At 37.6% G+C, this 24,253-nt stretch overlaps 1 protein-coding gene across 1 annotated transcript in view; it reads right to left on the minus strand.

Moving 5' to 3' along the window:
- Window positions 1-1,978: 1,978 nt before the first annotated feature.
- Window positions 1,979-24,253, minus strand: part of Naglu (N-acetyl-alpha-glucosaminidase) — a 78,949-nt gene continuing 56,674 nt past the window's right edge. The window contains exons 12-22 of the mRNA XM_090154631.1: window positions 23,201-23,435; window positions 21,880-22,025; window positions 19,755-19,827; window positions 16,429-16,515; window positions 13,596-13,687; window positions 13,002-13,106; window positions 12,814-12,934; window positions 10,405-10,467; window positions 9,361-9,404; window positions 9,128-9,294; window positions 1,979-2,224 (exon numbers count right to left, since the gene is read on the minus strand). Of these exons, the coding sequence (XP_090010757.1) occupies window positions 2,046-2,224; window positions 9,128-9,294; window positions 9,361-9,404; window positions 10,405-10,467; window positions 12,814-12,934; window positions 13,002-13,106; window positions 13,596-13,687; window positions 16,429-16,515; window positions 19,755-19,827; window positions 21,880-22,025; window positions 23,201-23,435 (1,312 nt within the window). The 3' untranslated portion in view covers window positions 1,979-2,045. The remainder of the gene's footprint in view (window positions 2,225-9,127; window positions 9,295-9,360; window positions 9,405-10,404; window positions 10,468-12,813; window positions 12,935-13,001; window positions 13,107-13,595; window positions 13,688-16,428; window positions 16,516-19,754; window positions 19,828-21,879; window positions 22,026-23,200; window positions 23,436-24,253) is intronic.

Genomic DNA, 24,253 nt, shown 5'->3' on the forward strand with positions numbered 1-24,253 from the left:
AATTGAGAAATTAATTTGAAATATTGAAAAAACTAAAACTTAAAATTCACTTTTTGTCGCAAGTAATGAGAGCTAAATATAAGCAACTAGGAGATCTTCAAATTCATTTTGCGCGTGAAAATACGCTGCCGTGTTAGGGTATAAAAGCGGGTATATAAGTCTGCTATACCTCACATTGTAAAGGTACTGTCACTCGCCAAAACGTAATATTGAAATCGGCAATTTGAGAAATGAGGGCTAGATATAAGCAATTTGAGCATTGTTTTATTAATGGTTTTAATCCGTTTAAGCAACCGGTTACAACCGGATTTTTAAATTAAAAAAAGGCGGTTTTTGCCAACTCTGTCATTATTCCTCTGTATAATTACATACATCAATTTCGGTTATCATAGCGAAGTAATTTACATTGATTAAACACTTTAAATGAACTGATTACGTATTAACTATTTAAAATTCGGTAATTTAGTTAACTGTTATTGACAATAGATCTGTACAAGTAACTGTGTATTGAAGGTTTACTAATTGATTTCACTGAATGTTAGCGATATTTAGTTTTTGACGTCACAGTAAAATTAAATATTACAGGGTAAATGCGTTATAACTTACTGAATTCTGGTAAATAAATTGAACAGAAATAGGTAATTGTTGTCAAAAAATATTAATCTATGTACATATTAGCTATTATTGCATAGAATGAACTGAATCGAAGTAAATTTGTTATAACTTTATCTACTTGAACTTGGAATATAATTTCATTATTATTCCAATAATTTAAATTATTTAATTTAATTTCTTACATTAAGAAAACTAATTATAGATAAGGAATATAAGTATTAAATTGGTCATTAAAATAATATATATCGTAGGTTCAGGTATAAATTTACTATACGTGACGTAAGGTATTATGCTGACCCCTTAATCTCCTCCCCCCTGTGTACCAATCACATCCAACATTACGGCTTTACGTAGTTCATTATCTAATTTATAAAGATTTGGTTTAAATTAATTTCAAAATTTAAAAGTATTTAAATATGAAATAATTCCGAATCATCATTTATAATGCTTATTGTAATACCGAAATATTATATTACACATAATACCAAGCTAACATCAAAGTCATTTATCGCACTTTTATTAAAAAAGCAGTGTAGTTCACTTCATTTAAATATATTAAATAAGGAATAGGCGAGTTATTTTATGTTTTGAATTGAAATATTTCCAGATTTTTTTATCGGAGCCATGGTTTTCAGGATTTTTGGCTAATTACCAAAGATTTCCCCTATATCTATAAACTTCTTTTGATTCCAAGTGATTTTATGATTCACAAATAATCTTGGAACTTTAAGATTTCCGTATTTCTTTGTCGAAGCCATAATTTCTAGGACATTTGAGTGATTACGAATGATTTTCATGTTTCCGGTGACTAAAACCAGTGACGGCGATTCCGTGGGGGCTCGAGCCCCCACAGGGTAAAACAAAGGAGGGCAGAGACCCCCCAGAAATAAAATTATTCAAAAATAGCAATCAGGGAAAATTTTATTATCTCACTGGCTTTATTTGGGTTTGAATTCAGTCTTTTTACAGAAGTTTTGAGATTGCAGATGCGAGTAGCATTAAGATGATATATAATTGTAAAATTGATTTCGATAGATTCGACCAAACAGAAAATCACCCCATCGTGTACCCCATTTTACCTAAAATACCTTCGTAAAAATTATATATAGTATTAAACATTTCGAGCTGTACATTTTCTTGCTTAAGTTTTAAATATATGAATTTTTGGCTAAAACACAGAAATGTTTTCCGATCGCCGCCGCCGTCTCCAAATGATTTTATGATATCTAAAATAATCTGATTTTTAAGATATGCAATAAATATTTTCGATTTCTTTTTCAATTTCACAAATTTCTTATAATTTCGAAATATTTTGGAAATTTTATTGATTTTCTTGCGACCGATTAAATAAATCATAAATATCTGAGAAATAAACAGTTTAATCATGATTTAAGATACAATTTGAATTAGATTTGATCGTATTGAAGTTTTTAAGAAAATTCTTGGTTCGGTTTTGGTTTCCTTGCTTTCTTATTTTTCTTCCACTTTCTAGACGCTTTAAGCTTACACACCGGTTTTTTCTTGGGACGAAAATCTGGTTTGATCGATAACAGCGCGTGCAAGCTCTCCTGGTTTCGCTTCATAATACTTCTTGGCAGATCTAAAGAACCTTCACGACGAAAGAAAATTGAATTTCATACCAAGAATGTATATATTTCTACTTAGAGAGAATGACTTTGTTGAGACCAATTTAAGAGTCGTTGCCAATCCCACTCGCGCTGCCAACAGTCCGTTCCTTCCTCTTAAACCGAATCCATCTTCGGACGCAGGAATCCAAACCTCTACTTGGAATGCTTACCCTGCCGTATCGCGTATGGTAAGATCACTCTGATGGCTTTGGCCCCGCCTACGAGAGAAAAAATCCCCTCTGCGCGCTTCCCTCTCACGTTGTTGTTTGGTAAGTTAACATAGTGACATCAAAAAGACCGTCAGCCACATCGAGACGAAAATCTGCCGCGATAAGCATTCCAAGTAGAGGTATGGACTCCTGTCCGACGCCATTGAAGCCCACGCCGGTGACGTTTTTCCACCCCACCCTCTCGTGTCGGGGAAAATAGTCCTTTCTATAAAATAAGCTACGCTTGCTGAACTTATTTATATGTAGCTCCTTCGTAACGAAATACGTACAAGTTCAGTTCAGCTTATGCTTAAAAACAGGGTGCCTCATCGAATTTACCCTTATATCCAGGGCTTTTCGTAGTAAGACGTCATCGATACGTCACCCGTGACGCAGCAGCAACGTCAAAACAAGAAAGCCAATGTTACTAATACGTCACCCGTGACGCAGCAGCAACATAAAAAAAGAAAGCCAATGTTACTGATACGTCACCCGTGACGCAGCAGCAACATCAAAAAAAGAAAGCCAATGTAACTGATACGTCACCCATGACGCAGCAGCAACATCAAAACAAGAAAGCCAATGTTACTGATACGTCACCCGTGACGCAGCAGCAACATAAAAAAAAGAAAGCCAATGTTACTGATACGTCACCCGTGACGCAGCAGCAACATAAAAAAAGAAATCCAATGTTACTGATACGTCACCCATGACGCAGCAGCAACATCAAAAAAAGAAAGCCAATGTTACTGATACGTCACCCGTGACGCAGCAGCAACATCAAAAAAAGAAAGCCAATGTTACTGATACGTCACCCGTGACGCAGCAGCAACATCAAAAAAAGAAAGCCAATGTTACTGATACGTCACCCATGACGCAGCAGCAACATCAAAAAAAGAAAGCCAATGTTACTGATACGTCACCCATGACGCAGCAGCAACATAAAAAAAGAAAGCCAATGTTACTGATACGTCACCCGTGACGCAGCAGCAACATCAAAAAAGAAAGCCAATGTTACTGATACGTCACCCATGACGCAGCAGCAACATAAAAAAAGAAAGCCAATGTTACTGATACGTCACCCGTGACGCAGCAGCAACATCAAAAAAAGAAAGCCAATGTTACTGATACGTCACCCGTGACGCAGCAGCAACATCAAAAAAAGAAAGCCAATGTTACTGATACGTCACCCGTGACGCAGCAGCAACATAAAAAAAAAGCCAATGTTACTGATACGTCACCCGTGACGCAGCAGCAACATAAAAAAAGAAATCCAATGTTACTGATACGTCACCCATGACGCAGCAGCAACATCAAAAAAAGAAAGCCAATGTTACTGATACGTCACCCGTGACGCAGCAGCAACATCAAAAAAAGAAAGCCAATGTTACTGATACGTCACCCGTGACGCAGCAGCAACATAAAAAAAGAAATCCAATGTTACTGATACGTCACCCATGACGCAGCAGCAACATCAAAAAAAGAAAGCCAATGTTACTGATACGTCACCCGTGACGCAGCAGCAACATCAAAAAAAGAAAGCCAATGTTACTGATACGTCACCCGTGACGCAGCAGCAACATCAAAAAAAGAAAGCCAATGTTACTGATACGTCACCCATGACGCAGCAGCAACATCAAAAAAAGAAAGCCAATGTTACTGATACGTCACCCATGACGCAGCAGCAACATAAAAAAAGAAAGCCAATGTTACTGATACGTCACCCGTGACGCAGCAGCAACATCAAAAAAAGAAAGCCAATGTTACTGATACGTCACCCATGACGCAGCAGCAACATAAAAAAAGAAAGCCAATGTTACTGATACGTCACCCGTGACGCAGCAGCAACATCAAAAAAAGAAAGCCAATGTTACTGATACGTCACCCGTGACGCAGCAGCAACATCAAAAAAAGAAAGCCAATGTTACTGATACGTCACCCGTGACGCAGCAGCAACATAAAAAAAGAAATCCAATGTTACTGATACGTCACCCATGACGCAGCAGCAACATCAAAAAAAGAAAGCCAATGTTACTGATACGTCACCCGTGACGCAGCAGCAACATCAAAAAAAGAAAGCCAATGTTACTGATACGTCACCCGTGACGCAGCAGCAACATCAAAAAAAGAAAGCCAATGTTACTGATACGTCACCCATGACGCAGCAGCAACATCAAAAAAAGAAAGCCAATGTTACTGATACGTCACCCATGACGCAGCAGCAACATAAAAAAAAGAAAGCCAATGTTACTGATACGTCACCCGTGACGCAGCAGCAACATCAAAAAAAGAAAGCCAATGTTACTGATACGTCACCCATGACGCAGCAGCAACATAAAAAAAAGAAAGCCAATGTTACTGATACGTCACCCGTGACGCAGCAGCAACATCAAAAAAAGAAAGCCAATGTTACTGATACGTCACCCGTGACGCAGCAGCAACATCAAAAAAAGAAAGCCAATGTTACTGATACGTCACCCGTGACGCAGCAGCAACATAAAAAAAAAAGCCAATGTTACTGATACGTCACCCGTGACGCAGCAGCAACATAAAAAAAAAGCCAATGTTACTGATACGTCACCCGTGACGCAGCAGCAACATCAAAACAAGAAAGCCAATGTTACTGATACGTCACCCGTGACGCAGCAGCAACATCAAAAAAAGAAAGCCAATGTTACTGATACGTCACCCGTGACGCAGCAGCAACATAAAAAAAAAGCCAATGTTACTGATACGTCACCCATGACGCAGCAGCAACATCAAAAAAAGAAAGCCAATGTTACTGATACGTCACCCGTGACGCAGCAGCAACATCAAAAAAAGAAAGCCAATGTTACTGATACGTCACCCGTGACGCAGCAGCAACATAAAAAAAAAGCCAATGTTACTGATACGTCACCCGTGACGCAGCAGCAACATAAAAAAAAAGCCAATGTTACTGATACGTCACCCGTGACGCAGCAGCAACATAAAAAAAGAAAGCCAATGTTACTGATACGTCACCCGTGACGCAGCAGCAACATCAAAAAAAGAAAGCCAATGTTACTGATACGTCACCCGTGACGCAGCAGCAACATCAAAAAAAGAAAGCCAATGTAACTGATACGTCACCCATGACGCAGCAGCAACATCAAAAAAAGAAAGCCAATGTTACTGATACGTCACCCGTGACGCAGCAGCAACATCAAAAAAAGAAAGCCAATGTTACTGATACGTCACCCGTGACGCAGCAGCAACATAAAAAAAGAAATCCAATGTTACTGATACGTCACCCATGACGCAGCAGCAACATCAAAAAAAAGAAAGCCAATGTTACTGATACGTCACCCGTGACGCAGCAGCAACATCAAAAAAAGAAAGCCAATGTTACTGATACGTCACCCGTGACGCAGCAGCAACATCAAAAAAAGAAAGCCAATGTTACTGATACGTCACCCATGACGCAGCAGCAACATCAAAAAAAGAAAGCCAATGTTACTGATACGTCACCCATGACGCAGCAGCAACATAAAAAAAAGAAAGCCAATGTTACTGATACGTCACCCGTGACGCAGCAGCAACATCAAAAAAAGAAAGCCAATGTTACTGATACGTCACCCATGACGCAGCAGCAACATAAAAAAAAGAAAGCCAATGTTACTGATACGTCACCCGTGACGCAGCAGCAACATCAAAAAAAGAAAGCCAATGTTACTGATACGTCACCCGTGACGCAGCAGCAACATCAAAAAAAGAAAGCCAATGTTACTGATACGTCACCCGTGACGCAGCAGCAACATAAAAAAAAAGCCAATGTTACTGATACGTCACCCGTGACGCAGCAGCAACATAAAAAAAAAGCCAATGTTACTGATACGTCACCCGTGACGCAGCAGCAACATCAAAACAAGAAAGCCAATGTTACTGATACGTCACCCGTGACGCAGCAGCAACATCAAAAAAAGAAAGCCAATGTTACTGATACGTCACCCGTGACGCAGCAGCAACATAAAAAAAAAGCCAATGTTACTGATACGTCACCCATGACGCAGCAGCAACATCAAAAAAAGAAAGCCAATGTTACTGATACGTCACCCGTGACGCAGCAGCAACATCAAAAAAAGAAAGCCAATGTTACTGATACGTCACCCGTGACGCAGCAGCAACATAAAAAAAAAGCCAATGTTACTGATACGTCACCCGTGACGCAGCAGCAACATAAAAAAAAAGCCAATGTTACTGATACGTCACCCGTGACGCAGCAGCAACATCAAAACAAGAAAGCCAATGTTACTGATACGTCACCCGTGACGCAGCAGCAACATCAAAAAAAGAAAGCCAATGTTACTTTATAGAAAGACCTATTGTAACAAATTAAATTAAACAAACAAATCCCCAATGTAACACTTAATTGGGGAATGCTTTATGTTGAAATCTGCGAAGAGCAATCTGACCATTTTTGAACGGTTGTATCCTAATGGACCAAATCCCATTGAATCGAACATATTCGTCAGTGGCGTAGCTAGGGGTGAGCGGGGGCGGCGCGTTCGGGGCCGTTTTGTGGGTGACACCCGACCGTGACAAAAATAAAACCTTTTTGACTAGTTAGTAACACACCATGATATCCGCACCGGGTTTCCCCCATGCTAGTTACGCCACTGTATTCGTAATGTATTTTCGTTTCTAACCCAATATGGCGGGATTAGGTTGAATGATAATTTAATATACTGATAACCTTTCGTAGATTTAGTAAATTTTATGCTTATTTTTCCTAATGCATTTCGGTGCGAGTAGTTAGGAAATTGGTTAAAGTGCGTTTGTTTTATAAATGAAAAAAGAAACACACAATCTAAGCGGGACCAGGTTTAAAAATAAGGGTTTTTGGGTGGGAAAATTGTGATTTTAATGGGAATTCAGTGTTTCTCATTGGTTAGTTAGGTTTGGCTAGGTTATATATGATAAAAAATTCAATATGACGCAAACGAAACCTTGCCTATTATTAAATTTAAGAAAAGCTGCCCAAAACGCGGTTTTCGGTCGAATGGGATTCGGCATAATGGTATAATTCGGTCGAATGGGATTCGGTCCAATGGTATACAAACTTTTTGAACATGTAATCTTAACTCCATTCAGTGTTTCAAAGTGAAAAAATCAATGTGACCAGTAATCGTGTGAAATTCTGATCTGGATGAAAGTGAAATTAGTGGCTAATTTGTTCAAAAGTGGTCAATAATTGTTTTTACTACAGTGATGTTTTCTTCTTGGAAAATATTAATCCTAACATTGTTCAGTATAAACTAAGTTATATTCGCAATAAAATGAATTAAAACTTTATTTATTAAACTTAAATATGACTAGTTTTTATATTATATATAACACGTTTGTTGACTTTTCCCACCCATTGAAATAATTATTACCAGAAGTTACCAGATAATAAGTATCCACCTAGGTCAAGCACCGGTGTGTGTATCACGGCCCAACATTTATATTGTTTCGCATAAAGATGTAAAAATTATTCTAAGTAGGCATACTTATCAACCATATTTTCACGAGTTAATAGCATTTCGCTTCGAACAGTTTTTTCTACAGAAATATATATATTTTTTAAATTGACGGGAGCTTACAAAGATAAATGTTCCAAGCGAGTAATATTTGCAGTAGATGGAGCTGATTACTTGGCTGCGTTCAGGAACAAATATCGGATCGAATCTTTTTTATGAAGTTACTATTCGATTTGTTTCAAAGTTCGCTTTCCTAGCGTAGTGTCGTCTGATACATTGGGATAAAATGACAATGCTCCACTTTTGTATAATAAATCTTCTTAATAGCCGGGAGTAGTGGCGTACTCCTATAATCCCAAGCGTCTGGGAGGCAGAGTTTGTGGATAGGGTGTATTCTCGTGACGTCATCATCGCTGTAGTGGAAGGCTAGCGTCATCCCCCTTTCCCCCATGACTATCTACCTTAGTGCAATGGCCGCCATCTCCTCGTGAATACCACCTATGGCCGTGTGAGGACGACCACCAATCCCCCAACGGGTGGTCGGAATACTTCTGCCACGGGTGTCCCTACCCCTGTCCCAACGTATCCCCCCGTTGGCGTGACCGTTACACATATCTCAGGTGGACGAGCGGACTGAATTTGTCCCACACGTTACAATCAAATAAAAAAAATGTTTTCACTTTAAAATTAAATTTGAAGTGGATTTTAACATTAAAATTCCACTCTTACTCAAGAGTGAGAGTGAACCAATTAAAAATCTTCACTCTTTCGCACTCTCGCTTTTCGTCACTCGCCGAGTGCACTCTTCCCCAAAGAGTGACATTTCGCAAGGTCACCAATTTCACTCGTAATCTTAGCGGGAAACTGGAAATTTGAATTCGGTCCAAAAAGTATATTTTAGCCTTCTTTGCCGTTAACAGATGGCACCACGCTCTCCAATAAAGAAATTAAATTCAAATTTCCCGCCTTCTTTTAAAAGTCTTGAAAATCGATGAGAGTGAAAGAGCTGATCTTGACTACCTTCACTCTTTTCACGCGAGCTCACTTCGCGAGTGACGAAAAAGTGAACACTCTACTCGTAAGAGTATCTTTTTATTAGAGAGTGGAGTGAGAAAAGTGAGGGGAAAATCACTCCAAGTTTTGCCCATGTCTGCCCTTGTCTCGTATGCCATATATGACGTAGTTTCGTTGTTACCTGTGGGTGTTCCATCAACAGCGGATGTTCCGTCAGTTTGGTAAACAAAGGGCTCCTCGACAAACCAGAGCACTTTCTTGTTGAAGTCATTTTGGTGGAAGGGAGTTCCTCTCGTGATGCTGTTCGACAGAGTGTCGAAGAAGAGTTCCCACCTCGGTCGGCAATACCTAATCATTTTACGGGTTCATTAAATCTGAGGACAAACTAGACAATTGCGAAATTCGTTACATTACCCAGATACGACGCCGGACCATTGTTTAGTGGCGTAGTCAATCAACTATTACAAATAATAAAAATTCATTTGTAATTAATAAAGCTTGATCATAGTGATACCACTATTGCTTAGTAGCAGGTCTAAAAGCTTTAGAATAATAATAATTGATATTGATTTTAGTAAACCTATGAATAAATTCGACGATATTAAATTAACTGTTTTTCTAATGTGATCAACCAGAGGTGGACAAAGGGGCTAACTAACAATTCCGATTATTATTATTTTTAGTTAATTAAGTGCCTTTCGAGCTAATATTTTGGTCAAACGGTGTTGGTAGAGCATAGTGGTTTTCAACAACACCATTGGATTATTTCTAGAGAAATGGTTGAAAGCACATTAGTAAAACTTCTCTATCATAACCGACAATTAAAATAATTGATGCGAAATAATTGAAGGGATTTTCAACTGGCTTTAACTGGGTTTTAAGCTATAGTTTGAGCGTTGCTTTAGCTAATCCTACGTTTCATATGAAAGATTTAGTAAACTTGCTCTGTCGTAGCTTGTCTCGCGCTTGGAATATTACAAAAACCATTATACCATTTTAACGCAATTAATCTAGATTATTGACTTCACGTTTTCTAAATTTAATTAATAAAATAGTATCTTCTAACTGATGTTGTGACACATATGTTTGTTGGTCTGTATAGAAAAATATTTCCCATAATAATATACTGATAGCAACGTAGAATAGCTCTTTAAATAAAATACGATAGGTCACGTGATAACGTTAGATTCATCGTGCAGTTAAAGTTAGAGAGCGCGCGCATATTTTTGTTTTTGTTGAGCTCGCGCGAAAACGCGCGAAAACGCACGAGACCCTCTACACAGAAATATTAGGAAGCGCGCGCTCCAAAAAATAACACTTTTTATACATGTATGCGTATATATTATTTTATAGAAAGAGCTATTGATTTCATTATCAAATCGTAAGCGCCTCTGTGCATAAAAATACCCAACGAGGCAAAGCTTCCGACAAAACGTTATTAAAAATATGGTTTAATACCTGTCCAGTTGGTCCCCAGAGAGTTATTTGGTTTCTGGCATTGTACACCAGTTGAATTTCCTCCTGAAATGACAAGAAACGATACGTGGTTATTTCATCTCTAACTAACAACATATTCGGTGGTATACGACCCGCGAACATTGGATGCCTGCTCGTATAGCGTCGGACGCTTACATCGTAGCTAAGCCCCGCCTTGAAATGGCCACCATGACATTTCACGTCACACATAAGAAGGCCAAACACCACACGATCCCGCGATGCAAATAATTACGCGACCACCATGGGCCTAAGCGCGATACCATGGCAACGAACACACCCACGAGCCAGCTACGAATGAAATATTTTGACGTATACGATTGCAAGCTATCGGCTGGTAGAACAGAATTTGTACGTCTAATGAAAGCTCATATTTCATCTCCGAGGGGCTAACCATTTCACATTTTTCTAGACACCGATTCCGTTATCAGCAAGCGACAGCCGCGATTACGGAGTGATTATGGAGCGATTATGGAGCGATTATGGAGCGATTATGGAGCGATTATGGAGCGATAACGGAGCGATTATGGAGCGATTATGGAGCGATAACGGAGCGATTATGGAGCGATTACGGAGCGATTATGGAGCGATTATGGAGCGATAACGGAGCGATTATGGAGCGATTACGGAGCGATTATGGAGCGATTATGGAGCGATTATGGAGCGATTACGGCTGTTACAAAATTATTCTGGAATGATTACACTAATGATTTCAACCAGAGAGTACACAGATTACAGTAAGCGGTCAGTCATTCGCTATCTCGTACGTGTAATTGCAACTTGCATTTTGAAGGAGCTGACCTAGAGACTTTTACCAACGCGTAAATCAACTGCCACATAGAGTAGCGTTTCCCAAAAGGTGTTCCGCGGAACCCTGGGGTTCCGTGGAAGAGTCACAGGGGTTCCAAGAATTCGCAGCGTGGCCATCTTTGTTTGTGTCAAGAGTCTTTTAAGATGATTATAAAAAAATGAGTTGGGGTTCCGTCAGAAATAGGTGGATAATTTTGAAAATTGGGAACCGCTGTCATAGGGAAACCTAGTAAACGACAATTTTGGATAATTAAAGTGATTAAATTCCAATACTACACCTACAATGGCACACCTACTGAGAAATACTAATTCGCCAAAATATTCCTGGTTGTGTGATACCAGAAAATACCACTTACGTTACCATAAGAAATAATGTTCATCAATATAAAGAATCTAGAGCAGTGGAGTATCATTTTATTTGGTTTTGCTGTGAAACAGCCGAGCTGTCTACATGTGCTATATCATTAGTTATTTCAATTAACACATTTGAATAAAACTCTGTAACATAACTACTCATTTTAGTCTTAAATCAATAAAGATCGGGTTTCAAATCATATAGGCGCTTCTATAAAACATCTCCAAGGAAATCGCCAACAAGTAATTAATCAGAGAACCAGGACCTGCAAGTTACTGTTTAATTGGTGCTTGAGGAAATTATGGAAACTTTTCACCGGTAAAAAGGCTGTAAACAGAACGTCGTGTTTTTGCTAAGCCTTAAAATGTCAAAAAAAGCTGAAAAGTTTCGATTATTTCAACAAGTACTATATAAAAAATTTTAGTCAGCCCAATGTAGCTTTATTGAAATTTATAAACTCGCTCGGTTTGTGCGCATGAAGTTCAATAATGAGTAGTTTAGAAGAAAAAAAGGTTTGGAAAAATGACCAATAAGTGATCGCTTTCCGAAAATGGAAATCAAGTTGATTAGTCCATGATCCAAACTTGTAGATGCCCCAGTAAAGCTCAACCTGAATTTCAACTATTTTTTCCAATAAACCTGCTTCTTTTATTTGACCATGCAAATTTATTTTAAAACCTGAGTCTACGAGAACTTCATTAATTTGCAAATTAATTTCATTAACAGCACTTGACAGCAGACATGCGCAAAATCGCTAGTGATATTTAGAGTTTCACTCTCACTCAAGAATGAGAGTGGAACTCAATAAAAATCTTCACTCTTTCGCACTCTCGCTTTTCGTCACTCGCCGAGTGCACTCTTCCCCAAAGAGTGACATTTGTCAGGGTCAATAATTTCACTCGTATTCTTGGCGGGAAACTTGAAATTTAAGGCGGGAAACTTGAATTCGGTCCAAAAAGAATATTTTAGCCTTCTTTGCCGTTAATAGATGGCACCACGCTCTCCAGTAAAGTCATTAAATTCCAATTCAAATTTCCCGCCTTCATTTAGTAGTCTTGAAAATCGATAAGAGTGCAAGAGCTGACCTTGACTACCTTCACTCTTTTCGCGCGATCTCACTCGCCGAGTGGCGAAAAAGTGAAAATGTCAATAACGATTTTGCCCAAGTCTGATGTCAGTACGCCAGTGCTTAAATTTGGTGTACATACTTCGGGAGTAGATGCCCATTTCTTGGCCGAAGAGACCCACGAGTCCAGCCTGAAGTGTTCGTCGGCTGAGAGCAATGAATCCAGCTCGTTCAAAATCTGCAGCATCGAGGACGTCGCGTTTCTTTCGTAATAAACATTTCGCGTTCAATTTATTTATTTATTTTGAAATAAATATGAAGTTAACTTACTCTAAAGCGTTGAGGTCTTTTTCATTGTAAGCGTTTCTCAAATTCAAGTACTGATTGGCGAATGCCAGCTGGAAAACTTGCCGACCAATGTCTATGAAGTCGTACCTAAAGGGAAAAGAAGGACTTATTTAAGTTTGCCATAAAATAATTATAATTAAGGTTCAACAGAGACCAACAAAGCCTCAAATAAAAAGCGATCAATAAAAGCTATTTTTCCTGAGTTGAACTTTTGTTAACAATTTTACATAAAACATAGTTTAAAATGGTTTTTCCAATAAAGCAATAAATATTGAAACCCTTCCCACCAAAAACTGTTAATTGACGCCATCTAGTATGAAATAAAAACATCAAGATCAACCCTCTAAGGACTCCGCTTTAAATGTTTGTTTCCCTGAGCGAAATTTGTGAATAGATCTGTTCGAAACTTTATAAACAACAGTATATATGAACCGCAGTTATCTGGACGAACAATTACATTTTTCACTATTAGTTTTCGGAACCAATTCAATAATTTGGTTTTATTACGTCCTGTTCTAAAAATAAATGAAGACCAAACCTCACTTACTGGTGGTTTTAAAAGTAGAAGTAACTCACCTGTAGGTTTCTTGACTTTGCAAATGAGTATCGTTTTCAGATTTTTGGAAGTATATCAAAGCATTGTAAACGTCCATCGGATCATACCACAGCTAAAAGTACTTTTTTTAAGCGCAATATTTATTTCACGTGCAGTATTTAAAAAGATTAGGCCTAACTAATGATATGTGTGCAGTGGTTTACAAACTGTGTATCGTGAATATACATTTTATTATATTTTGTTGAGCTTCTGACTTTTAGTCTAGTCTAATATTTTATATTCCATCTTTCGCGGGTCGTTTAGTACCAACATATTTTTAAAAACCAATAAATTCTATGATAAATAAAACTGCTAATCGAGCTATTCGTTTATAAATAATTCCATATTTTACGCTATCTTGTGTAAATATCTTATTATATTTTGATCGGAGTTTCAGCATTTTTAGTTTAGTCTGAATTGTTGTTTCGTTCTTCGCGAGTTTTTCATTATTTAACGTTTTATAAAACATAAAATTAAGTTGTGTTCGGCCAAGGTTAGTAAATTTTAGGCTCTAAAAAGTTGCCTCGATACGCTGTGGTTGCTAAGGGCTAAGGCTGGTAACTTCGTTGCTAACGAACATCGTGACGTCACTGAGATGAGATCCTACTAAACTTCAATGGGATCTCATCTGGGTGACGACAGCAACAGACGAATTTTGGAGGCAATCCAAAAATTCTTTCAAACCGTTTCTCGATCGAGACCCCGTTGGTGTTAGGCAAACTTAAGAGCACGAACTATGTACAAAACTGCCGAATCTACGATCTTCAAGCATTCGTCTAATTATTAAAACGATTTACATAAATAAGAAGGAAAAACAACTGGTGAACGATTTCCGGATTAAAATAAAGGATAGAGTATTAGAAACTAATTAGGTTAAGCCAGTTAGAGCCATGGCACGGGAACGTGTAGGGGAAACTTGTAGCCGAGTGGATTACATGTATCTTAATTCTGTACAATCTAATCAAGTTCCGCCTACGCGTTTCCGAGAGTTAGCTTAACCAAAGATAATATAGAACTCCGTACCCTAGATTCGAATTCTGAGAACTTACCGATTAACGGTATTGTAACGAAGCGTTTACCTACTTCGGACAAGTGACCTCCGAAAAATCGGCCTCCATCTGTTGCTGCCATAGATTTATCATGGCTAACTTTGATGACGCGCTGTTGCGCGAACTGCACGTCATCAAATTTGGCCGTAGTATTTTTTTATAGTTAGTTAATTACCACGGTCTCTATAGAGCAAATTGTTTCCGAGTTCCGGCAGGAAGTAAGTAAACGCAGGAATCCATACCTCTACTTGGAATGCTTATCGCGGCAGATTTTCGTCTCGATGTGGCTGACGGTCTTTTTGACGTTAACTATGTTAACTGAACAAACAACAACGTGAGAGGGGAGCGCGCGCTGAGGGGATTTTTTCTCTCGTAAGCGGAGCCAAAGCCATCAGAAAGATCTTACCATACGCGATACGGCAGGATAAGCATTCCAAGTAGAGGTATTGATTCCTGGTAAACGGTATTGAATACGTGCGGGGCTGTTTTTAAAAATCTAGGGTACGAGGTTTATATTATTTTGGGCAGCATACAGATTGGGCTTAACCTGTATATTGAAAGTTTTAAATTATAGTAATAGCTTAAAATTCGTCTCCAGGAAAATTATAATATACACGTGGAATCATGAAAAAGCAGTGAATTAATTTATAATTAAAGTAAGGCGATACGCGGGAATCATGGTCAGATTTTCCCCTGGCACGAGTGCAGGAGCGAAGGAAAAACGTCACCGATATGGGCTTCAATAAAACAGCTTCAAGGAAATTGCCAAGATGTAATATTTCCGAAAACCAGGACCTGCAAGGAAATTTCCAAAACCTGCAAGTTACCATTTATATAGTGCTTGTTGAAATAATGGAATTTTTTCACGTGTTCGGTAAGCAACGTTCGAGTGTTTCCTTTTAACCAAGTAGATTTTCTTACATATTACAAGGCTTAACCAAACACACGACGTCCTATTTACATTAGCAAAGTTTCCATTATTTCAACAAGCACTATATAAATGGTAACTTGCAGGTTTTGGAAATTTCCTTGAAGATGTTTTATTTAAGCGAATGTCGCCATCTAAGTTACAGTTTTGTGATGGATTTACGCGACGAAGTGTGAGAGGATAGTACTATAGGCTAATGTTATACTAGTACCTGAATGCACTCTGGCTTATTTATAAATCGAACATTTATAGTTAGGGTAAACAAGTGTAATGTTAAAGGGCCACAGAATCATTTGAAAATTGAGCCTGAATTTTAGGTAACTCCTCCCATTCCGCACCTCGGACTAGCAAGTCCAAGACAATCACATTCTGGTATTAACAGCCCTATTTCCGGAAAGGAGCGCGGGAAACTAGGGAAGTTTAAACGAGTATGTGTCCCTTTAACTTGTAGGGATAGCTATAACGAAAGAACTTACCTACTTCAAAATATGTTAATTTACATACATACAGGTATTTTATATGAATATTGTCTTTCAGTTTTGTGTAATCGAAGGGATATACATGTAAATATTCGATTTAAACATTTGGAGCTAAGCCTCGGTCACTACATCCGGTGATTATTCAAAGCTCGACCAAGAAATAAGTTCCTGTTTTCTCCATGGATTGTCAATCCATGAGCTTCTTATAAAGATTTTAGCTAATAAATGTCTCAACATAGCCATTTTCGGCAATTTCTCCCTAATTTGAAATAATTAAATTCTTACCGAAACTCTCAATTACCGAGTACAAACTTCAATTTAATATCCAAAGAATGAGAACGTGTTAAACGGCTCTTACCAGTGGTTGTTTGTTCAAGCTGGGTCTCGTAACTATGATGTATTGGCCATGATTTATGAACGACGAATTTGCATTGTAGACGCTCCTCTAGGAAATAAAAGAACAAAGTTTAGCTCATTGAATCCAAAATTTCAAAACCACACCAAATAAACACAGTTATTTGTACAACATTAATATTTGGGTCATAATTATCAAATGTCCCGTACTACACCAAAATCCATTTAAGGGATCAAACTCTCTTTAGGGCTCACAATTATAAACCTTTCTACAAATTCTTAGCTTATCAGGCCAAACACTTTCTTTAAGACAACATAGCACTACTTCAGTAGGACTTGCAAACTTATTTATTCTTTGGTTTTAAAAATTCTGCTTATGCACATTCCTATTTGATTAGTTTATCCTGAAGTTATAAAGTTGATTTTCAAAATATAGCTAAGGTAACCTACGTGAAGATAGTATATTTCAAAATATAGTAAATCCATGACTGAACTATTTATAAGAATCAATGCAATATAGTAAATTAACTATTTATAATGGTTTGTATAAAACTATAACCGTTAACTGAGTAGGATTTTGATCAAAAATCCACTATTTATCCAGACAACTAGGTTAGCAGGTTTGCCAGATAATCCTTTTTTGAGCCTCCCTGGTTCATGAAAAATCGGGCCAAACCTTCGGCCTCTCTATACCCAAAAGTAACTAAAAACATAAGTAGTATTTAATGTATTTTATAGAATGGTGTATTTACTGGCCAAATTATACAAGATATTTATTTAATTATAAAACAAATATTTGAATATATTTAATAATAAATATATGTAATTAGATTTAAAAAGTTCCTTTAAGGCTTCCTTTTAGTCCATTATTAACCTTCAACGTTTCACTTTGCATGAACCTTTATTTAGTCTTAAAACGAAATGTGTCAAACGTCCCAATTTTGAATGGGTTTAAAAAGGATCTTAAACATGGTTTTTCATTCATATCTACGTTTGTTTTGAATTATGACATTAAAGGCACGGATATTAAAAAAAAATAAAACGTTTCTATGCAAATTTATTATCCCAGCGATCGTTTAGGCACAATCTCAGTTTGAAAATGGTGTGTTTAGGCATCGCCAAATAAATATTTATTTATCTATGGTTGAGGCGCTTCTCAGGGATAACATTCAAAATGAAATGGCGCGAAAACGATAGAGTGGATGATAAATTTGCGTAGGTTTGATTTTGTAGGAAATTGTCTGATCATTAATTTATAATCGTCGTTAATCGACTGGGTTCATACACGACCTGTAAAACCTGGTAAAGTCAGGGAATTTGAAATGTTTCCAAAGGTCAGGGAAAAGCCAGGGAATTTTAGAAGGTTTCCAAAAGGACAGGGAAAAGTCAGGAAATTGGAAAATGATTCCAAAATATCAAGGAATTATAAAATGACCCCAAAAATATCAGACAAATAAATTTTTTAAAGAAAATATCTTTTAAGATTTTTACCTCAAACCATTCATTTATTCTACAAAAATGGTCAGAGAAAATTTATCAACTTAATTGGTGAGGGAAAACATGGAAATTTCAACGAATTTAATTCCAGAAATTTTATGCGAACCCTGAACGACGATACATTTCTAAATTCATAAAACTAATTTTGGCCGAAATTTCATGCCATAACAAAATTACCGGACTTTTGACACATTACGTTTTAAACCTAAATAAAGGGGGATGCATGAATAACATTAGCAATAAGGATATTCAATGTTTTTAATTTCGTGGTCGGACCCTTTTAACAATCTACTGAATTCACCACTTCAGTATTTATTGTGGCGCCATCTACCGAGAGCAGATACTATTTAAATTTCACTTCTATAGATATACTAAGCTTTAAAGGAAGTTCAGACTATACAACGTTTTAACTTTATTCAACTAATTAAGCAGTGTGAATAGCAAACGTTGGTATACTTTTTGGAGGTCCAACACATGTACGCAACGTTTTTCCGTTTGAGACACACAACTATTTGAAATTCAACCAATGAAATTGAGCTATTCCGTTACGTCACTGACGCGGGAACTTTGAAACATTTGACCCGTCGTCTGCTTATTATATAATATTGTTATTATTGAAAAGCAGTCAAAGTAATTTTGAGAGGTTAAACCTAAATTTCATATACGAAGCATTATAGCAGACGACAATAAACCCAAATCGTTAGCCGTCTTGCGAACAACTGTCATGCTATTGCGTCCCACAAAAATGTAATATAAACGCAATATCTGGTCGAACAGTGTGAAGAGCGTAGGCTTAATTAATTGGTATATATGAACCACTTTTTTGGAACAAAAAAAATTAAATGGTATTTAAGTGTGAATTTGAAGACATTGATGGAAATTATCAAATGAAGCCAGAAGACTCAAAGGGCCACTCCAGCGTTTGAAAAAATCTGGGTTAAAATTGAGTAGCTCCTCTTTTTCGATAACTCGTGATAGCAAGTATGGTAAATCTTACATGGCCTTTAAAACACAATGGGAATATATCCTACGTGGCCTTTAAAGCAAGTGTCTACTCAACCTGAAGTAACTCTTTTTTAAAACAGATGTCGCTAGCGTCGAAATCAAAACAAGATGCTTAAGCTACATTTTGACCCAAAAGGCGGAACATAAAATTATCCCTCGTGTTGATGGGTTTGTTTGTAAATTTGACAATAACTTAAATTATATTTATTTTATATGGGATATATAATTTAGGTTAAAGTCCACCAAGTAGGGTATAAGTTGTCTAATTATAATTTTTATAAATGGTTCTCGGACGACCTTATGGTTTCGCTATTTTGAATTTTAGCTTCCTTTGCCATTAATAGATGGCACCACTCTCTCCAGTAAAGTCGTTTCTTTCGAAGAATCAGATAGATTCATTGCCATCTCTAATATTTTGAATTTTAGCTTCCTTTGCCATTAATGGATGGCACCACGCTCTCCAGTAAAGTCGTTTCTTTCGAAGAATCGGATAGATTCATTGCCATCTCTAATATTTTGAATTTTAGCTTCCTTTTCCATTAATAGATGGCACCACTCTCTCCAGTAAAGTCGTTTCTTTCGAAGAATCGAATAGATTCATTGCCATCTCTAATAACAAGGGCCATATCATAATGGAGGTGGCAATGATAGAGCCGACAGTTGCTTTAAAATCCAAAGGGGAATATATCCTACATGACTTTTCTTTCGCGATTTCTGAAAAGGTACAATTAAAGTTGAATTGGGCTCTCTTTCACTTTAAGGTAACGTATGGGGAAACACAATACGCTATAACAAAATTTTAATGTCAGTTATAGAAATTGCAATTACCCTGAGAAGTTTCCAAGCTTGGCTTAAATTAGGGTCGTCCTGGCCGTAACGACACTTGGCGTAATATGAAAGCCTGTAAATAAAATGGGGTATTACATTGCGTACCATCTCTTCCATTGACAAAGTGTTGCAAAAATTTTGGGATAGCAACTGGTGGTAGTAATTTAATTTGTAATCTCCATTTCACACTACGTATTCAAATCTACACTTCCGTATGGTATAATAGGTATTTTTGTATATAGCAGGATTTTCGTTGATCGAAATTATTTTTCAGTAAGACCCTTAAAGTCAATCAACAGCGCTACTAGCGGGAAAAAATGTGAAAATCGTTGAACCCCACCATAAAAATTTCTACTTTATGCTCCCATAGAATTTAACCAATAAATGATAACGATATTGATGAGACTTTAAAGCAAGTGGCAGCTCTATCAAAATAAGTATAAAAAACGTTTACAAAAATACTTCTAAAAGCGCTTCTAGATGGCAGCACCTTCCAGGGAACCAAAGCGAAAGGCAAGTTGTATGTCATCTATTGGCTTCCCGAAAACACGTGTTTAATAAGTTATTAATTAAGTGTTTCCCAAAAGCCAATCAACGCGAGAAGATCCCAATTGGCCACATCTAATAATAATAGTTAGTGTAGGGAGCTGTTGGCTCGCGTGGCATGAAGGGCTTGCCACCACCCACCTACCGGCCACCTAAGGTGTGCCTTGGGTATTAGCCTAGCTGATTATTATTAGATTTTGATGCTTGCTCAACTTGTTTTGATTAATACGCTGACGACATCTAGGGCGAGCGAATGCAACTAGACAAAAGCCGCCACTTGCTTTAAATGAATTGTATCATTTTGTTCATAATGGTATCATAAGTGTATAATATTTTTACATAAGTGTGACACTTCCTATTCTTCACATGCAACAGTTTTACTGAGAGCTATTCACAAGACAGACTGCATTACCGGCTTCGTCGCCGTTTCGCGTCCACTTGCTAACGCGTCACACGTAGCCGTTGACAGCACCTCGCTAGGGGGAGATTTTCTTCTTGTGATGACGTCGCTTCGTTACTAGCTCTCAGTAAAATATTCCCTAAAGTGACAAACTTTTAAAACAATATTATAGACTTATGGCGGTATCAAAAATGGATTTGTTTCTACTTTGGGATAATGACTATATTAAGACAATCCGCGCGGCCATCTTGGTGGAGACGGTCGGGGGAAACGTCACCGGTGCGTGCTTCATTCGCGTCGGAAGACGTTAGTTTTAGGGAACCATTGAGATTTATTTTTTTTCAAGGAGCTGACTGTTCGAGCGTGAGGACTATTAGGACAATGCGAAAAATATTCATTCTAAATACATTCTTGGATGTCCATGTATTAAACAATATTTACAGAATAATAATGAGGTACTTCAGAGCTTCAGTGTCACGAACTATAACGGAATCAAAAAGGCTTCACAAATAGAACCCACTTTTCATTTGAAAGAAATTTCAACTAAGTACTGAATTTTGTTTTTAATATTCGCAATGCCACCACGCGAGTGGAAGAAATGCATTGTGGATGTTCGCCTTTTTAGACCAATGACGTCACCTAACTATTTGAAAAGAACTAACTGAAACATCTCAAAAAGAGAGACAAAAACCTCTCAAATAGTACACAAAAACAATTCAAAAAGAGAGACAAAAATGTCTCAAAAAGTGACAAAAACATCTAAAAAAGAGAGACAGTACATCTCAAAAAGAGAGACAAAAACATCTAAAAAATAGACAAAAACGTCTCCAAACGAGAGACAAAACATCTCAAAAAGTGAGACAAAAACCTCTCAAAAAGAGAGACAAAAGAGAGACAAAAACATCTCAAAAAGAGAGAAAAACATCTTAAAAAGAGAGACAAAAACGTCTCCAAAAGAGAGGCAAAAAGGTCTCCAAAAAGAGACAAAAACATCTAAAATAGAGAGACAAAACATCCCAAAAAGAGAGACCAAAACGTCTCATAAAGTGAGTCAAAAACATCCCAAAACGACAGACCAAAACATCTCAAAAAGAGAGACAAAAAGCGAAAACCCACAATTAATTTTGTGGTGTCGCTAGATGGCGACTTGTCTATTAGTGTAAGAGAATACTTTCCCACCATTCGTCAATGTCGGAGACAGGTTCCTGGCGCCAGGCCATTTCATTCATGAATTCGAACATGACGTCATTCTTCTCGATGCCCTCGGGAGTGAGCCCGGTCCCGATCATCGTGCTGTTGGCGAAATTCCTGGCCAGAAATGGACCCTTCCAAAAACAAAAGCATACGGTCAGTGTCTTATTACATTGATTATACAAAGTTCAGAGTGAAAATTTTATAGGTAAAATAGGAATTTTAGAGGCGAATTATAGGAAAATATAAGAAATAAAATAGGTAAATTATAATAAAATATAGGAAATAAAATAGGCCAATTCAGGAATCCATACCTCTACTTGGAAAGCTTTTCCTGCCGTATCGCGTTTGGTAAGATCACTCTGACGGCTTTGGCCCCGCCTACGAGAGAAAAAAATCCCGTCTGCGCGCGCTCCCCTCTCACGTAGTTGTTTGTTAAGTTAACATAGTGACGTCAAAAAACCGTCAGCCACATCGAGACGAAAATCTGCCGCGATAAGCATTCCAAGTAGAGGTATGTATACTTGGACTCGAATCAGCTTGCATTTTGATAATTTTCTGTACACTGCTTTCTTTCATTATTTGATCACTTAACGGATTTGCAAAGTCTATGAATTTCCAGATTTGGTTCGAAAGTGGCAGTGTTAGAACTAGATGTTCAATGACACGTACAATAAAAAAGTTCTCTCATTTGCAAAAAATCTTGGAACAGCGGCGTAGTTAGAATCACGGGGACTTATAATGGGCTTTTCCAGTCAATTAGCAAATTACAAGGACCTCAACAACATTTTTATTTGACTTTTTTCTCGCCTTTTGGCGTAGTGATAGATATGTGTGAACCTTAGAGCTAGTAATATGCCGAAATTTTATTGCACTGATCTGACCCAAAAATATGAACGAAATTGTCTAGGGCCCTTCAATTAGTTTTGAAATAGAGGTAACCCTATATTATAGAATTATGGTATTTCTCGCATTTGTAAGCACTATCGGGACACCAGCTACAACGTCAAACTACTTTTATTAAAGTTAATAAAATCTTATAATTTCGAAACTATCAAAACTAGTATTAAGGCAGCAACTTCCACAAAAAAGGGACTACAGCGAATTTTTTGTACTTCCACCTTTTTTAAATTTGATTAAAACTGGTTTATTTTTCAAATCCGCTTTCGTGTTTCGATATTAAAAATCACGACAGTCACGAACACAGTTAAAATGTTTGGTATTTTTATAATTTTTCAGTCAGTATACTGTGTTTTCCGATTTTAAATTTTTCCCACATTCTCGGTCTGCTTTGAAGACGAAGCCTTACCTGATTAACGGGATCAAACGCTCCGTAAAGACCCAAAACACCGCCGAAATTATGAAGCATGCACCAAATAAATGGTTGTCCATAGTAGGATTCGTAGCGTTCATACTGAGGAAAGAATTCAGCTTCCAGATCCAGTATGAGCATTCTTCCTCGAGGAACAGAGGTCAGCAGAGCTTTGGCCTGAGGGGGCTGCCACAACACCGGGTCGTTTACGAAGATCCAACCCTGCATGACCCTAAGGAAAGAGACACCAAAGCCACTATTTATATCATTCAAGAACAGGTGCGTGATAACTTACGCATAGAAATCTCATAGGTAACTAGAATGCTGTCACCTACGGCCGAGCTTGTCGCCAGTTCGTTTTGAACCTTCAGCCAATGAGAGTCCGTAGAGTGGTTCCGCCAAGGAGGAAAATAATCCTCCTTGGTTCCGCTACTATCGCGGGAGCTAGGTGACGTCATTCTCTCGGGTGACATTAAATTCTTGGCAGAACCACTCTTTGAGCTCTGATTGGTTGAGATCTGGCTATCGTCTGCCACGGCGTTTGGTCCATTTGCCAGTTACACGGCAGTATTCTAGATACCTATGAGATTTCTATGAACTTACGTGAGGAAAAAACATTACAGTGTTAAATAGGCTGCGTCCGAAAAAATAAACAACAAAACACAAGGGCGTCGCATGTTTAGTCAATATGTCGCGTTGACTAAACATGCGACACCGTAAGAGTCCTTCCGTGGCAGATTAAGTATCCTGAACTAAAGTTAAAAACGTTTTCACCTTGTGTATATTGATAAATAATTAAAAATTAGAAATCGGCTTTTACACAATAAAATATTTTAATTAAAACGCACTAAATGTTGTGCGCTCAAAATGAAACTCTTTCGGTTTTAAAATTTGAACAAATGAGTATTCGGACATTTGCAACACGTTATGGATGAATTAAATTTGGACAAACGCTACTATCCCTCCAGACATTGGTAATGCATATAATATAATATTATATTATATGCATTACCAATGTCTTCAACCGAATTAGACCGACAAAAATAGTGC

Source organism: Leiobunum rupestre, chromosome 1, assembly GCF_980474605.1.
Source record: "Leiobunum rupestre chromosome 1, qqLeiRupe1.1.hap1, whole genome shotgun sequence".
NCBI classification, from domain to species: domain Eukaryota; kingdom Metazoa; phylum Arthropoda; class Arachnida; order Opiliones; family Sclerosomatidae; genus Leiobunum; species Leiobunum rupestre.